General features: G+C 36.6%; 1 protein-coding gene across 1 annotated transcript in view; it reads left to right on the top strand.

The window, feature by feature from the left end:
• The window catches only part of LOC138334445 (uncharacterized), a 47,053-nt gene that overhangs the window by 9,339 nt on the left and 18,107 nt on the right, over nt 1-19,607 (top strand). The window contains 9 exon segments of the mRNA XM_069283108.1: nt 108-767; nt 7,568-8,130; nt 8,132-8,451; nt 8,454-8,628; nt 8,630-8,762; nt 8,948-9,538; nt 16,174-16,636; nt 17,049-17,489; nt 18,091-18,498. Of these exon segments, the coding sequence (XP_069139209.1) occupies nt 108-767; nt 7,568-8,130; nt 8,132-8,451; nt 8,454-8,628; nt 8,630-8,762; nt 8,948-9,538; nt 16,174-16,636; nt 17,049-17,489; nt 18,091-18,498 (3,754 nt within the window).

Raw genomic sequence — 19,607 nt, 5'->3', positions numbered from 1 at the left:
TTTAATCTCTAATCTTTTAATCTTTAATTTCTGTCGCGAATTGTCCTCAAGATAACTTTCCTTATAAACAAGTAATATTGCCACTAATCAATTTATTTCTGTCCTAGGTACAAACAAATGATGTACTGGATGTTTTCGGCATGCTTGTTACACAACTACAGGATTTTATAGAGATTTTGAAAATCCGTCCTCTGGAGGAGCACATATTCCAAAACTTTAGGTCTCTTCTAGTTATCGCCATTAACTTAATGAAGTTGTTTTACCGTTCAGAGTATCAGACTGACGATGTTGATCGTTTCACCGACAACATGAAGACAGCGGTAATGCTCGACGCATCCAGCGAAGAGGGCGAGCAGCTTCTACATTTAGCTTTGATGATACATCCAAATGATACAGACGAAGATGTTCCATCTATTGGTCTCGTTCGCTGTCTTCTTACAGCAGGAGCGCGTGTGAATACCACAGACAAGGAGAGTAACACACCACTTCACCACTGTATAGCATCATGGCGGAAACAAAGAAAAAACCCAAGGCGAGCAGGCCTATGGAAGGACCTGGCGTGGTTGTTGATAGAAAATGGCGCACACATTGATGCCCGGAACTCTAACAAGGAGGTCCCATTAGAATTCTTGATAGAACAAGACTCAATATCTCCATTCGAGTATACAAACTTAAAGTGTATGGCAGCTAAGGCGATAGTTGACGCGGGCTTATTGTACCGCGACTATCTCCCCTTCTCACTTATAACATTCGTGGAATTACACGAATGAGTAAACAATACTATAAATATAAGTTGGTCATGTTTCATACTTTTGTGTTCTATATCCAGACATTGCAAAATAGTCAACAGATTAGATGTATTAAGAAATGTGATGAACTGTGGATCAATTGGAAAGAGATATTTGAACATTATTTGATATGACTATATATTTCTATATGCCAATCAACTGTTTGCATTGTGCGTATGTTTCATTTTAATATTATGTAGGCCTATGCATTTCATCCTTTTTAGTTTGTTGGTGTGTCTGGTCGTTTTAATGTGTGTGGGATATATAGTTACACGGGTACTTCATTCTCCCCTTCTTGTTCGTTTTGCAAAATGCCCATGTTATCTGATTTATATGTGTTACATTTCGGAAATCGTTAAAGAATGAGTTAACACAGGTTAGCACTACTAATATCAACATACCTAGATGTTGTCCGTGTAGTCAGAGTTTTCTAGTGGACTTTATATCAAACAATCATGAATTGTTGTTGAAATCTTACTTTTGACATTTTCCTTAACACAATAATGTATTAGAAGTTACTGATGATGCTACAACTGTGATATATTTGCAATGTATGTATGTACATGCAGACAACTAATAAAATTGATGACTTTATAATAAAAGTTGAGATTTACTTTTGCAAATTCAAGGGAGGCCATATAATTATGCACTTCTTGCTCTGTATTCGTTGACGTTCTCATTAGAAATACGAAATTAATTAAAGTTAAGACTTGCAGTTGTGTTTGTATTGTAATAGGTCTACCTTTGATTTCCCTTGGCTATACTTATGTCAACTTTGGGGGAAATAGTTTCCACTGTAATCATACTTCATTGAAAACAAAAACAGAATTTGAAGTCAGCATGATAATGTCATTCCATGCAAAAGTAACAACACTACATTCCTTTAAGATAAGATAAGATTTATTCTGGTTCAGGACTATGTTATGTCCTCTATACCAGACCCCTATAGATACATATTACATGGTAAAATACATTAAAAATATATAACACCTTGTACAAAATTATGGTTTTCTGTGATATTGTTATTTCGTAATTGAAAAATGTTCCTGATTTTTCCGATGGTTATCTAACTTCTTCTTAAACGAGTTTACACTAATTGCCGGTACTACATGTTCTGGCAGTTCATTTCAAATAGTTACAGTTCTGATCGAGAAATACAAGTTCTTTCTGAGTAAAGTTGTTGACTGTATAGGGAATTGTTTTTTCGTATGTCCTCTACCGCTGTGGAGATCTGATGGGTGTCTCAAAAGTAATATGTCATTAAAGCATTCTTTATCATAAATATGACTCGTTATTATAAATAGTTCATATCGCCTCTGATTCTCCTGAAGGCCAGCGTTAGGTTTAGCTTCTTCAATCTTTCTTCGTATGTCATATTGTTCATTTCTGGGAGACACCTGGTTGCTCTACTTTGGACGTCTTCTATTTTTTCAATTTTTTTTAAGATATGGTGCCCACACAGGACTAGCGGAATCGAGCTGTGATCTTACTTAACATTTGTATAAAATAATAATCAACTCCTTATCCATAAACTGGAATGTTATTCTGAGAAGTGCGAACATCGAGAATGCTTTCTTAACCGTTTCTTATGTGTGTTCATGAAATGTTAATTCTTTAATTACTCCTATGTCTTTTTACTGGAAGGTTTTCTGCATGCAGTTTCCGTTGAGATAGTACACTTGTTCGACTTCATTGTGATTCTTGCTACTTCTTATGCCTATCCTCATATGCTTACACTGTTCTGGGTGCATTTTAGCAGCCACGTGTCGCTTCACTTACACAGTGTCAAGGTCTTTCTGAAGATCTAGGTTATCTTTGTTGCTTTTAATTATTCGGAATATTTTGTAGCATCTGCGAATAAGTACATTCCTTTGTTAATTCATGAGCAATTTAACGTATAATTTTCTTTCAATCGTTTATGATTTTACCCTAAAATCTCGATTAATAAGCCGCAGCTAATATTCATATTTGTTAAGATAACCCAGGTTTATTTTCGAGACCGGCATACTTTCTTGTCCGTCTTATGTTCGAAATAATTGATCCTGTAAGACTTTTTCAGCTGGAAAACCTTATTTGTTAAATACAATTAGCTGGGACATTTTTGTCTTTCAATACCAGTTGTCTTTTACTCAAAAATCTATTGACAATAATACAGCGCATACGTTAGGAATACATACAAATTTTACCTTTGGGTAAGATTTAGATTTCATATTCGCTAATTATACATAACTTTACGGACACGTGATGCACGGTAACGTAAGAGCGAGTCCAGTATTACCTATCATATATCTTTATGCCAGATGAAGTTGTTTATAGTGTAATTAGCAAGTTATAATGCATTATAATTCAGAAAAAAACGATTCTGTACTAAATCCTAAAACTGAAGTTATTTGAGAACATTTTCACAAATGCTATTAATAGTGTAAATAAACAGTCTTTAACATGTAAAAGAAGTTTAATATGTAATTGATGTAACTTTAAGTTTATACACTGTCCCCCAATGTTATAACCAATACTAATACGCTTTAAATTCCTTAAACGTTATATTATATATTACATATATAAAACATTGCGCCGAATTTTGACCAACTTACTTAATGATGAATCGCAGTTTCAATGAAATTCTTATTCTTAGTATTAATGATTTATATTTTTATGCTTTGTACTTTTGTGCTTTGAAATTAAAATATTGTTCATTGCTAAAAGCTTATTATTATTTTGTTTAAAAGTAAACAGATAATGGTCTTCTCTTTAACCACCTTACCTTCAACAGATCATCACTCGTAGACCATGACGGTAATTTCTGGTTTGTAACTAAACGTTAAACTGAATATTGATATTTCAAACCAAAATAATTGCTCAAATTGAATACATAGACAAAAATAACCAAATTTCCACGGCGCACAACGTTTCGGGCAAGTCCCGTTTGCCCGAAACGTTGTGCGCCGTGGAAATTTGGCTATTTTTGTCTTTGTATTCAATTTGAGCTAGGTCTTGTGAAGTTTTGCCACGGTCTTTTACGGATTACGTGGTGTATCGTGGATATAGGGGAAAGGGCTTTTCACGGAGGTTAACGGTACACTACGGCTATAGCACGGTCTATCAAGGATACCACTATGTTCTCTTTAGGCCTGTTACGATCTGATGAGGTCTGCTACGTTTTGCACGTTTTGATCAAGGTCCGCCAAGGCTTTCTAGGGATGAAAGTCTGATGCCGGACCTTTTTAGAGCAAATGAAACAATATGTAATGCCTGCAATGTCATTTAAAACACATTTTAACCACAAAGTTCGTTAAAAGAAAAGAAAATCTAAACTATATTTGGAATAAATATATAATTATTCTATATTTAATGTATTGTATAGTAGCTAAGTAACACAAGAGGCAGCAAATATTCAACTGCTCAACAGTTACTTATTCCAGAATAGAATTGGCAATGCCTTCCTACTGCTCTAGACTTCTTCAATGACATCATTGAAGAATTTTATCCCCAGACATCGAGATATATGAAACAATGTACTATTCTTCAATCTGACATAGACTTAAGCTACCATTGTTTGAGGGTTTGAGAAAAAACCAACATGTTTTCAGATATGTTTCTATTTGAATTATTTTCTGTTGGACCTAAACCACTTTATTTTGTTCATTCTTGCTATTAATGCACCAAATCATCATGCAAGTGCATGTAGGGGCCATTTTGATTCTACTGTTGGGTATGAGTAGTTCACAATGGTGTTGCTCATTGTTAAACATTAACATGAAGATGAAGAATTACAATAAAACCGTCACTAAAGATTTCAAAAGTTTAATATAGCCAAGTGGTTCAAGGCAAATATGTTTTTTTCTGTAACGGTTCTCACTGAATCTGCCTTTTGTAATAATATCTTTGGTATAATTTGATGGTTTAATGCATTTGATAATGACTTCTTCTATTCATTAATACAAATAATTCCAAGAAGTATTAAATATGTACCAGGCCGGGCAATGATACTCCATCATGTATTGCTTGCAACGTAAGACCGTAATAAGACGCAACACGCCGTATCATATCAGACTTTCAACCGCTACAAGCCGTGATGTGCCTTGACAGAACGCATCGAAACGGCTATCATCCACCTTGGCTTGCCGTGAAAACCGTGATAAACCTTAGACAAACCGGCACAAAACATGCAGCCAATCTGCATCAACCGTGATAAAACGTGGAAAAAAACGCAATCAAACGCCATAAAACTTGGAATCATCGTGAAATTCCTGGGACCGTGCTTGCTGCCCGTTTCACTACGGAACGCCTGGAAGTTTTGTTACGGCCTCGGACGCCCTGTTACGTTTTGTTATGTCAATCCCGTTTGATTACGTCCTGTGGCGTACACCATATGTACCGTGACTGCTGTGGCAAATTTTTTGACAGTTTAAAAATCTGGCACGGCACCCACGATAATCACTGCCGCTCACGTTTGTCTATCACGTTCTTCTGCGTTGTCTCACGTTGTCTCGCGGTCACCACGTTTTGTCCATGGTGGCCTGAAACGGGGCTGCCGTGGCCGCCGGGAACATACTGTAGTGTAAACCTAGCATAAGGACCACTTCTTGTAATTTGGTCGTGAGCAAATGTATCAAAATGTCATGAAATTAGGCCATGAAAATATATAATAAAAGTGAAAATCGAGAACATCCAGATTCGTCTGTTCCAACAAAAAAAAAACCGCCTCTTTTTTCCATTTGTCTGGCAATTTGTTTTCCTGTCAATACTAATGTCTAGACAAGTATCCGGCCATTCCAGTATTCCACAGGTTCCTCTATATTTCCTTTTGTAAATACCAAATGTAAGGCGTGGCTCTCTTTCAAACATTAAATGTAAAAGAAAACTCCTGTAGAGCTGTGACGGGTGTGATTGTATGCATGAACTAACGATGCAATATGGCCATTCACGTTTCCCATCCTCTTCTAAGGTCCTCAACATTTTCACCAACGTTTTGAAGAGAGCGATATGTAATCCCATTACCCACAAGATGATAAGGTGTTGTCTCGTTATACTCCACGTACATGCACATTACAAAACACCAGATCGTCTCACAGTTTGCTCCCTGATCTGAATGCATTTTCGTTGAATTTACTTAGGAATAATGAACTTGAATTTAAAAAGTGCTTCCGCTGTGATATTTTCTGTTTTAATTCCGATTTCTGAATTTTAAAAAGAGGTTATAAATGTTCTTATTGAACGTGTTCAATTCGACAACAGCAGAAAGAAGGTATCAACTGTAAGAAAGGTCCCATAGGCTTGATAGTGTTTGCTGACCAAAAGTGTCAGATAACATCGTCTTACGGCCAGAAGACCTCCATATAATCTGTTGGTTTTATTATCTAACTATTTATAAATAAGTGCTGGTCCAATAATTGTTTCGCATACTGGAGATATGTAGTCTTCTGTTGCATGGCGTTGGGTGACAGTACGTAACGATCAGAGGGATTGAGAGGAGAACAAACAGAACGTAATTTGAGGCAGTACTATCAAGGGTCGTTAGATGATAGCATATCGTGAGACGTACTTACTGTGTCAACAAGAAAATAGATATACACATACAAAGGAATATTACATCATCATAGATATATCGTCAGGAATTCGACTTTTGTCACGACCAATGAATCTATTTGTAACCTAATGGTAATTATATATTTCTTTTCAAAATCAAAATATAAGAACAGGAAAAGCTCATGGCGGTTCATAGCACCTTCTAGAGCGAAATTCTGAACTCTCAGTCTTATAAAGACCCAGTTAAACACTTTAAAACCATTATACATATTGAAGACGAATACTAAATCATTTGAGTAGGAATATCCTAATGCATATATATATGTGGTGTATTTTTAATGGCTGTATGCTCGGTGTATTATTTTGAAGGAATTTAATACTATAGCCAAAATCTGTGAGCAATGCTTTCTATTGATTGCCGCAGTAAGTCATTGTTTATTACTTTAGGGCGTAACAGACTATCGACCCCTATCGACATATTACAGCTCGAGAATGAATAACAATTATGTCAAATAGAACTTGACCTTATTTTGACAGCATGCATGCCATCCCTATACCTGTTTTAACCCCAGAGTACACACACATAATACTATACAATGGCATGTATACCACTGGGGTTTCCAGTGTGGTTATTTTCGGTTTGATATCATCAATTTGACACAGATGACAAGACAATGTATTTGATAGAACAATCGACCTATAATTCTAGTTAAATATTCGTAGATGTATTGGTTTGTTGGATGTTGTCATGGGGCCATGTGTTTGTGGAAATTAGAAGCAAGGTAGTGCACTGTTCTTAATGAGGTACCATGTTCATAGAAAAGGTACTTGATAATATAATTAAAAAAGACTTCGTAAGCAAATATATTGTAGATAATTTTTGAGAAACGACTCAAGCCGTAGTATAAATACTTGATATCCTTTTCCTGTTTGTTGATCTATTGTTGACTTGCCAACTGTTCAACAATTTTTTTTACAGTAGTGAGCTTTTAAGTTTTCACAACGTTAAGATTAGCATAAATATATTTCCGACATCCAGATATGTGCGTGTATAAATCGCTTTCTTCGTGTGTCAGATCTTTCAAGGTTTACCTGGACAACATATTTTGCCTGTGTACGCAATAGATATTAATATTATTAATCTAGGACTTTACCTTGTCTTCGTTATATAGTAACTTGTATTGTAATATCACTATCATATTATGTTCATTGATAGTTATCAGTTATGAACTCATACATTCCAAATACAGGTAATGCCATCCAGAGACATTAGTCACAGCAGCATGGAACAACAACATTCGTCTGTGTCAAATCGAATCCCAAGTCAGCTGGATAATTCAAGCAAAACTGTCAAAACTTTCATCAAGTTCAACTACCTGGAAGCATTAAAAGGACATTTAAACCAATTTGATCAAGAGGGGCGATGTAAAATAGTTAATTATGTCGCAGAGAATCGCGCACCTTTTTTTCTCGCTTGTAAAGAAGGTCGAGAAGATATCGTTAGGTGCATGTTATCCGAATGTAATCCTGATATTGAATTGCGTGGTTCATACGAAATGGTTTCAATAAACTTTAAAGACGAAGTGACTCCATTATGGGTGGCCGTCGCTGAGCAGCATTTGTCTGTTGTGAAGATCCTGGTTACCCACGGAGCCGATATCCATGCAACCACCACAGGTCATTCAACACCATTAATATGTGCTTCCTATCGTGATAATTTGTCCATCGTAAAATATCTTCTAGAGAACGGTGCAAACATTAACCAGACGAATCTGAAAGGTTGTACGTGCTTGATGATGGCAGTGTATGGTTCTGTTGTGCAAGTTTCTGATTAATCACGGCGCGTCTTTAAATACCACAGGCACCGATGGATCCACTGCGCTATTCTTCGCCATTGAACAAGGTAGGTGCGATATAGTTAAAGTCTTACTTAACGCCGGGGCTTCTCATTTTGTCACAACATTCGCAGAAGTCCACATAATATATCTGGCAGTGATACACGGGAATAGGACAATATTTGATTTTATTCAGGATAATACTGTCATGAGGTTATCACAATTGGTGAATGGATATGAATTACTGGGCGCAACTATGATTGACGACCAAGATAACATTCCAGAGGGACTGGAGCTGTGGAATTGAGATAGGCTAACAAAGAGGCACCTATGACAAAAAACATTCCAGATGCAACCAAACAGGTCTACAGATTTCACAGAGAGTGCACAACACTTCATGAAATTCGAGCATTGGTGGCAGCGGACAAAGACAGAATTTACATGCATGCACTGTTGACGCGCGAAAGAATCTTAGGTGAAATATGCCTACAGTTTACGCAGACTAATAGAGATGGTTTCTGACGAAGATTTAGTAACAGACCTGCAATTAATTGTGAGCCTATTCAGAAAGATGTTTGCAAAATGCTCTTCTGGACAAATCAATGACAAGGTACACAATCCTTATCTAACATGTTAAATACTCATTTTCTTTTTCAATAACAAACGGTTTACAACGTATAACAAGATTCAAAGTTGTAAATATTTTATTTTCCTTCTAAACATAGTAAATTTGATATTGAAAATTATTATTTAAAATTGTTATTAATTTCCACCCTTACCGAATGTCTTTTGTAGGTACAGGCTAGCGATATAGTGGATGTGTTTGGAATGTTAGTTACACATCTACATGTACATGATTTCACAGAATTTCTTAACATCCGTCCTCTAGAACAGGACACATTCCAACACTTCTACTTGCTACTTATGATCACCAACGATTTCGTGGAACTATTTTTCCACTCTGAGAATCAGACTGCCGAGAATGTGCGATTCACCGACCACGTGAAGCGAGCAGTAATGCTGGGGGCATCTAGCGAGCAGGGTGAGCAGCTTCTACACTTAGCTTTAAAGCTACAACAAAGGAATGCTGCTCCTCCATCTCTCGATCTCGTTCGCTGCCTTGTAACAACAGGATCGTGTGTAAACGCCTTAGACGAGGACAGAAATACGCCTCTTCATCACTGTGTATCTTCATGGCAGAAACAACTATATGTTCCAGGTCGGGCAAACAAATGGAAGGACTTGGCATGGTTGTTAATAGAAAATGGCGCTCATATTGATGCCAAGAACTCTAATAAGAATAAGGATGTCCCGTTAGATTTCCTAATGACACAAAACGCATTGTGCCCAGTAAAGTACACAACCTTGAAGTTTTTGGCAGCCAAGGTGATAGTAAACACAGGCTTGACCTATCGCGGTTATCTCCCTTCCCTACTGGAAACATTTGTAGAATTACACGGATAATAGAAATGTACACATATCCAAAACTCACCCACCGGATGTATATTGTTACCTCAGATGTAAATTGATGTAAAAGTAATAGGTAACAGTTTGCCTAACTGCGCATAAGACATTGAAATATTGAACCCACTACAACATTACTGTAAGAAATTTAATGTAACCTTTCTCCTTTGAGGCGCACTTTAGACGGCATGGATGAATTGACGCTTTTCGAGTGATAGTGGTCTAGGTGGCCACCATATTGTTTATGAAATATTACCTTAGTTTCTAAATGGATGCTCTCGTATCACATCCGAAATCAATGCATGTCAGATATATGTGATATATATTTTTTTAATGTGGCAATGTAAATAGAAAGATATTAAGGTCCTTTACAAAACTTGTGAATTATATGACCCTTGGGTCTCTCGTTTCCCCCTGGGGAGGGGGTTAAGTTTCCTATATGTAGGGGAAAACATTTTTGAGCATTGCAAAATGTATTTGGTCATTTGTAATAGGAAATGAGTCAAATGTTGTCAGAATTATCAGTATGAGATGGTAATTAAACCCTATTTACAAATTTTCTATGACTGACCTCCAGGGGTCTTAGGAGCGCGGTCAAAGGGGAGGGGGTTAATTGACTAAAACTTCAAAAATCTTCAGAAATTCTGGAAATGGTCGAATCAAATACTTTTCATAGATAGAAAGGTCTTAAGGTCCTTTACAAAAAGTGTAAATTATATGACCCTGGGGTCTCACGTTTCCCCCTGGGGAGGGGATCAAGTTTTCTATAGTTTATATAGGGAAAACCAATTGATGAGCATTTTTTGCTCAATTTTCATAGGAAATGAGTCAAACTTGGTTAGAATTATTAGCCTGAGAGAGCATTTTAACATCATATCCATATTGGTCCTGGCGGGGGGGGGGGGGGGGGGGGGGGGGTCTCACGTTTCCCCCGGGGAGGGCGTCAATTTTACTATACAGTAGTTTATATAGGAAAAAACCCATTAATGAGCATTTTTTGCCATATTTTCTTAGAAAATGAGTCAAACTTTAGAATTAGAATCAAAAGCTCTTTATAGATGGAAAGGTCTTAGGGTGTTTTATAAAAATTGTGAATTATAAGACACTGGGTTCGCATGTAAACCCCTGTGGAGGAATTACTAACGTCAATATAGCTAGACAGACCGGGAATCGTAAACAGATATCATGTGTTACTCGTAACATTATACCTGCACAGACCGGGAATCGTGAATAGATAACACATATTACTAATGTCAATATAGCTACACAGACCGGCAATCGTGAACAGACAACACATATTACTAATCTCAATATACCTACACAGACCGACAATCGTGTACAGATAACACATGTTACTAATGTCAATATACCTACACAGACCGACAATCGTGTACAGATAACACATGTTACTAATGTCAATATACCTACACAGACCGACAATCGTGTACAGATAACACATGTTACTAATGTCAATATACCTACACAGACCGACAATCGTGTACAGATAACACATGTTACTAATGTCAATATACCTACACAGACCGACAATCGTGTACAGATAACACATGTTACTAATGTCAATATACCTACGATAAGGTTATAACAGTCAGGTATGTCGTCAGAGTTTACTTGGGGAGTTGATACCAAACAATCTCCAATAGATGTGGAAATCGCTCGCTTATTTCTGATATTTTCTCTAAAATCAATTCCAGAAAAGTTATTGCAATGCATGTGTTATATGCATATGACTATTAATCTTGGCGATTATATAAGTTGAGTTTTTGTTATTGAAAATTTAAATGAGGTTACACACATGTATAGAATTATGCACTTGTTGGTCCATATCTGTTGAAGTCTTCATTAAAATTTGTGAAATGAAGTGTTTTAAACTAAATTGTTCAGCTTTTCAGATTTACGTAAAACGGATAGGTGAAACATTCGCTTTGTCAGGAAAATCTAATTTGCAAAATTAAAGTTTCTGGAATAAGTTTGCCTTTCAATATACTCAAGACCTAGTTTCACGAGCATTTCTTAACTTAAGTTAAGTTAAGGAGCTTTCACTGGCTTTTGTAATGCTTTCCTGTGGAGAAAGGTCTATTAGGCATACATATGGCTCCAAATTACCACATTCCATGTAGCAACCTGAATTTATTTTCATATAACACATGGATACATATGATGACAAAATACATGCACCAAAATTGTGAATGACGTCACACTTTTACGTGATGACGTCATCAAAACGGAAGTTCTGCATGCATGTGCCACCATGAGAAATCTTCTTAGAATGCGTTGATCACCATTACACACATTTGCCCAATTTTTTATGATGGCACATGCATGCGATCATAATTCCCATGAAGCGTTTATCCTGAAAAAGGTGGGATAATTAACAAAAAATGGCGGGAAATTGGAATTTGACCATTGTGACGTCAAATTGCCAAACATAATGTCCAGAATGTGCGAAGGAGCATATTTTCACAAACATTAAGAATTTGTTAATTCATTCTAGAATTATTTTATCTTTGTATGGATAACTAAAATTCAGCGAATTTCGGAGCCAAAAAGTCCCAATAGTGATATAGTACTTTAATAAGTAATTGCTTAAAACTTAGGAATTTTCATAAAAGTGAAACCTAAAAAAATCCCAGTTTGGAATAGCATGTAAAATTAATAATTGCTAACACTTCGAACAAGTGAAGTACGGTAGTCTACGATGTTTGTCCAATATTTCTGACTTCACCTATGCTTTTTATACGAAACAAACTTGTTGACAGCTCTAATAAAAAGGCTTTAATTCATTATAACTCAGAGAAACATTATTAAGTACTAGTGTATGATATGTACTCGAACAAGTACTTTTCATACATTCTGTATCATCTGTATTCTTGACTCGGTATTCAGAAATCTGATTGCACTAAAAGCCTTAATTGTAAATATTACAGATATCAAACCGTTGACCGAATTTGGAAAAAATAAACTGCAATTACAACGAAATCCTTTATTACCATGATAACATACCTGATAACGTTGCCCGTTATTACCACAATACGGTGCATTCATCCTTTAAATGACTCCAACGACAAATAGTAAATACAATTTCAATGGATTCATTGGTTAGGATGCGTGGATGGTCACCAATGGAGCCCTGGTTTGAGCCAATCATTCCTCGAATTTTGATATGAGCCGTCAGATTTTGACCCTCAGATCTATACCTGATCATACTAAAATGGTTATGTAATAATACCATGCGATTAAAACGAAATAATATTTCAATAAAACTAAAGTGTGTTTCGTTCAAACGAAATGACATTTCGATAAAACAAAATAACATTTCGTTAAAACAAAATAACATTTCGTTAAAACAAATATTCAAGACAAAATTCCATGGAATCATTGGTTAGGACGTGTGGATGGTCAGCAATGGAGCCCTGGTTTGAGCAAGGCTCTTTGCTCTAATATATCTTCAGTCGATCACATCGTCCTAGGGTCAGGAGACCTCCAACCTCTGTAGATTTCATTATCTAACTATTTATAAATATTATTGGTAAAGTAATTGTTTCGCATACTGGAGATATGTCGTCTTCTGTTACATGGCGTTGGGTGACAGTACGTTACGATCAGAGGGATTCAGAGGAGAACAAACAGAACGTAATTTGAGGCAGTACTATCAAGCGTCGTTATATGATAGCAGAATTGTAAAGGTATTTGAAGCATTTTTAGCTCACCTGGCCCGAAGGGATGCATGGATTGTAACCAGATTTGCCCAGAAACATTCTTGGGGAAGGGGAACAGAGTCTGTATAAATTTTGGCTCTGATCCCATGGGGGCAGAAGGTTAGGGGCCCAATAGGGGAAATTGAGGCAAATCCTTTAAATCGATAATAGTCATAGAGTTCAGCATTGATTGTAACCAAATTTGGTTAGAAACATCTTTGGGGAAGGGGAACAGAGTATATAAAATTTTTGGCGCTGACCCCCGGGGGCAGGATGGGCAGGGAAATTGAGGCAAATCCTTTAAATCGCTACTCGTAATAGAGTTTTGAATGTATTGAAATCAAATTTGGCCAGAAATATCCTTCGGGGATGGGGAATAGAGTTGGTATAAATTTTGGCTCTGACACCCCGGGGGCAGGAGGGGCGGAGCCAAATGGGGAAAGTAGGGGTAAATCCTTCAAATTGCCACTCGTCATAAAGTCCTGTATGGATTTTAACCAAATTCGGTTAAAATCATATTTTGGGAAGGGGAAAATAGTTTGTATATATTTTGGCTTTGACCTCCAGGGGGCGGAAGGGGCGGGGCCCCAATAGGGAAAATAGAGATAAATCCTTTAAATCGCTACTCGTCATATGGTTCTGCATGGAATGTAACCAAATTGGGCCAGAAACTTTGTCTTGGGATAGGGAACTAGAGTTTTTATTAATTTAGGGTCTGACGCCATGGAGCAGAAAAATAGGGGCCCAATAGGGAAATTGGAGGTAAATCATTAAATTTCTTAAAAAAAGAAATAATGAATTTGTATTCAGAACATTTCTTGCCATCACATAGCAGGTGGACGATACAGACCCTCTGGGCCTTTTGTTAGTAGTGCGTCTATATCGTTTGAACAAAGGATATTGTATAATTTGGAAATCCAATCTGCTGGTTCGGCTATTGGTATACGCAGATCATTGTGTTTGTGGGGCAGGTATTCGAGAGAACAGTCTATTTAATGTAATATACGGCATTTAACTATTTTTATGTATTGTATAATGTTGACTTCAAACAATTGTATTCATAGTCTAAAACGGGAAACGGTATCGCTAATTAGGCCATATTTGGTATTTTTCTCACTGTAAAAATAGCATTAATAGAAACGTGTCAACTTTAACCTGATTAAATACTTTTACAAAGTTCTATCAAGCTGGCGTAAATCATAGTCCTAGAGGCGACCATGAAAGGCGATGAAAGATCATTAACCATGTTGAAGTTGGTTGTTTAAAAATCAGATAAGATATTATGGGGTATATGTTATCGAAATGTAATCCCAGCATTGAACTTCGGGGCGTATATGAACTAGAATTGGAAAACCACTTCATTATGGGTGACCGTCAGTGAGGGACATTTATCTGTTATGAAACTCCTCGTAAGCTACGGAACTAATGTGAACTTCGCTACTTCAACCAACTATCAAGTCGGCATCAATCACAGTCCTAAAAACAATTGTTTGAATAGTTAAGTAATACACACAACATTTCACTAGAATTCTCTTATAGAACGTTTGTTATGAATATAAATAAATAAATAAATAAATAAATAAATAAATAGGAAAAATTCTTATTTAGTATTGTTGAGTGATACACCCTTATCGATACAGTATGACTTAGAAGTGGTGTAATTTTTTGATCAGATTTATATCATTCAAAAGCATAATGCGGATATTCCAATAATTAAATTGATTATGTCTTGTTAGATCCGTGATTTTATTTCTTAAATCAATTACAACATTAACATTAGGAACAGAACCATGTGGTCTGTTAAATATCCCGTTTCCTTACGGCATTAGAACTAATGTACATATTTCTTTAAGAGTAACCTCCCTTACAATACACATTTTTGTATATTACCTACGTACATAAGTTATCATTATCGGAAATACCAGGTGTTTTTATGAAATTTACTTCCGCGATCCGAAGTTCGTTTGTTTACTTTCAGTTTGGTGTTACTATGGGATGATCGTAGCATACAAATGGTTAGTATCTATTGAGTACAGACATATCTGTTTTTCGATTTATAGAGGTAGAAATTATAAATCGACAATGCTTGTTATTTTTATCGTTTATTCATGTTTGTTTTATAACGTATGACGTATAAAATTGTATGATATAAGACATTTGGGCTATATCAGGAATGGCAATTATCCTTCCTGTTAAATGTATTAGAGTCTACCGATTTAGAGTCTCTATATTTGTTGGGAGTTAATATAAGACGTATGGACTATATCAGGAATGGCAATTATCCTTCATGTTAAATGTATTAGAGTCTACCGATTTAGAGTCTCTATATTTGTTGGGAGTTAATATAAGACGTATGGACTATATCAGGGATGGCAATTATACTTCCTGTTTAAGGGTCTACCGATTTAGAGTCTCTATATGTGTTGGGAAGACATTGAATAACTCGATTCGTATAATGCAAGTATTCCAGTGGTTACTATCACCGTCGTTGTACCTCTGGTCTAAGTCATAGCAAAACAGGAGGTCGTGCAGGAGAACTAAACACTGACCAGTTACAGGTCTGCAGGTGTGACTGCAGATGAGACAGGTAGTTTCGCCCTTTGATGTACACCAAATGAATTGTATGAATTAGAAGTTGGTCGAATATCCGAAGGGAGTTTTGCATGCCTGTGATAGATCAGTTGTTTTTTCGTGAACTACCTTCAGTTTAGCTATGATATATTCGAGGGATGGTTATAACGCCAGTGAAACCATGGAATACCGCGGATGGGGAATTGCCAACCGTGTCGTACATTTATTGCAAATCTATGCTCTATTCGTGACTTTATTTACAGATGAAACTTAACCTGTTATTGCATGCGTTGCAAAATAATTGTGGTTAACAGCATGGGAGAACAAATATTGAACGGAGGGATCCAAAATAAGAATAATCTGGAGGATATCAGTAGAACTGTTAAAACCTTCATTAATGCAAACAATCAAGAAGCATTGATAAGACATTTACATGACGCAGATCACGAAATGCGAAAAAAGATCATTAATCATGTCGAAGATAATTGCTCGCCCTTTTTTGTTGCTTGCATAAAAGGCAGAGAAGATATTGTGAGGTATATGTTGTCAGAATGCAATCCCGACAATGACCTTAGAGGTTTATATGAACTGGAATCGGAAAACTTTAAAGACATTGTGACTCCGTTATGGGCCACAGTTGTTGAACAACATCTGTCTGTCGTGAAACTCCTGGTTAGCCACGGAGCCGATGTGAACGCCGCCTCCTCAACCTGCCTCAACCTACTCGACACCGGTGAGATGCGCCTGTTATCTGGCTAATTTAGACATAGTAAAACATCTTGTTACAAATGGCGCCAATATTCATCAGCCTAATGTGTACGGTGGTACGTGTTTAATGAATGCAGTGAATGGATCTCTCGAACTTTGTGAGTTTTTGGTCAATAACGGCGCGTCTGTAAATGCGACAACCATCCATGGACATACAGCTCTCTATTATGCCATAGAAGACGGTCGGCTTGATTTGGTTAAGTTCCTACTTAACGTCGGCGCTTCTCATTTCGTGACGACTACTTCCAAAGTTCACATCTTGTATTTGGCGGCAATTCATGGGAATCGGATGTTATTCGATTACATCAAAGATAATACAGTGATAAAATTATCGCGACTGGCGAATGGATATGAACTAATGGGCGCAACTATTATAGACAACGACGATAGATTTTTGGAGGGATTAGCTTTGTGGCAAACTGCTATGGATCTACGATACACTAATCCAGAGGCACCGTTGATAAAAGATTTACCAAATGAAACCAAACAGGCCTATCGATTTCACAGAGAATGTGCAACGCCCGAGCAAACTAGAGTATTGGACGCATCGGACGAAAACAAAATGTACATGCATGCATTGCTTGTGCGAGAAAGGATCTTGGGCATGCAACATGAGGAAACAATTTATGGAATACAATACAGAGGAGATATATACGCCAATTTAAATCATCATCAGCGCGGTGTGGATCTGTGGAAGTATGCCTACAGTTTGCGAAGACAGGCGGAACCAGCGTCAGACAAAGAACTAGTGTCAGACTTGCAATCCATACTTAAACTGTTTAAGCAGATATTCACAAAATCCTCTTCTGGAAATACCAGTGAAAAGGTAAACACTAATGAAAATTAGGGACACAAAACAGTGTCTCTCAACATAACACTAATTTAATGGATAAATTATCATCCGGATGTCTTCTATCGAAATTACTGGGATTGGTTAATACCTTTAGTCTGCATTGGTTTGAACGAGACTCAGTCACCTGACATACAGTGTAGGTATTAACACTAAGTCATGGGATTGAGTTGTGCTAATCAGTTTGATGTGCGTCTCAAACGACCATTTTGTTATTCAACTCCACATTTTTAAGGAAAAATCTGGTTAATCAAATAACTATTTGAACGTAAAGTAGTATACTTGGTGCATAATATTATTTTAATCTCTAATCTTTTAATCTTTAATTTCTGTCGCGAATTGTCCTCAAGATAACTATCCTTATAAACCAGTAATATTGCCACTAATCAATTTATTTCTGTCCTAGGTACAAACAAATGATGTACTGGATGTTTTCGGCATGCTTGTTTCACAACTACAGGATTTTATAGAGATTTTGAAAATCCGTCCTCTGGAGGAGCACATATTCCAAAACTTTAGGTCTCTTCTAGTTATCGCCATTAACTTAATGAAGTTGTTTTACCGTTCAGAGTATCAGACTGACGATGTTGATCGTTTCACCGACAACATGAAGACAGCGGTAATGCTCGACGCATCCAGCGAAGAGGGCGAGCAGCTTCTACATTTAGCTTTGATGATACATCCAAATGATGCAGACGAAGATGTTCCATCTATTGGTCTCGTTCGCTGTCTTCTTACAGCAGGAGCGCGTGTGAATACCACAGACAAGGAGAGTAACACACCACTTCACCACTGTATAGCATCATGGCGGAAACAAAGAAAAAACCCAAGGCGAGCAGGCCTATGGAAGGACCTGGCGTGGTTGTTGATAGAAAATGGCGCACACATTGATGCCCGGAACTCTAACAAGGAGGTCCCATTAGAATTCTTGATAGAACAAGATTCAATATCTCCATTCGAGTATACACACCTGAAGTGTATGGCAGCTAAGGCGATAGTTGACGCGGGCTTATTGTACCGGGAATATCTCCCCTTCTCACTTATAACATTCGTGGAATTACACGAATGAGTAAACAATACTATAAATATAAGTTGGTCATGTTTTATACTTTTGTGTTATATATCCAGACATTGCAAAATAGTCAACAGATTAGATGTATTAGAAATGTGATGAACTGTGGATCAATTGGAAAGAGATATTTGAACATTATTTGATATGACTATATATTTCTATATGTCAATCAACTGTTTGCATTGTGCGTACGTTGCATTTTAATATTATGTATGCATTTCGTCCTTTTTAGTTTGTTGGTGTGTCTGGTCGTTTTAATGTGTGTGGGATATATAGTTACACGGGTACTTCATTCTCCCCTTCTTGTTCGTTTTACAAATTGCCCATGTTATCTGATTTATATCTGTTACATTTCGGAAATCGTTAAAGAATGAGTTAACAAACGTTAGCATTACTAATATCAACATACCGAGATGTTGTCCGTGTAGTCAGAGTTTTCTAGTGGACTTTATATCAAACAGTCATGAATTGTTGTTGAAATCTTACTTTTGCAAATTCAAGGGAGGCTATATAATTATGCACTTCTTGATCTGTATCCGTTGACGTTCTCATTAGAAATACGAAATTAATTAAAGTTAAGACTTGCAGTTGTGTCTGTATTGTAATAGGTCTACCTTTGATGTATCTTGGCTATGCTTATGTCAGCTTTGAGGAAAATAGTTTCCACTGTAATCATACTTCATTGAAAACAAAAACAGAATTTGAAGTCAGCATGATAATGTCATTCCATGCAAAAGTAACAACACTACATTCCTTTAAGATAAGAAAAGATTTATTCTGGTTCAGGACTATGTTATGTCCTCTATACCAGACTCGTATAGATACATATTACATGGTAAAATACATTAATAATATACACCTTATACAAAATTAGGGTTTTCTATGATATTGTTATTTCGTAATTGAAAAAAGTTCCTGATTTTTCCAATGATTATCTAACTTCTTCTTAAACGAGTTTACACTAATCGCCGATACTACATGTTCTGGCAGTTCATTCCAAATAGTTACAGTTCT

This window comes from Argopecten irradians, chromosome 11 (genome assembly GCF_041381155.1).
Source record: "Argopecten irradians isolate NY chromosome 11, Ai_NY, whole genome shotgun sequence".
Taxonomy (NCBI): Eukaryota; Metazoa; Mollusca; class Bivalvia; order Pectinida; family Pectinidae; genus Argopecten; species Argopecten irradians.
This window is presented reverse-complemented; position numbering and strand designations above follow the sequence as displayed.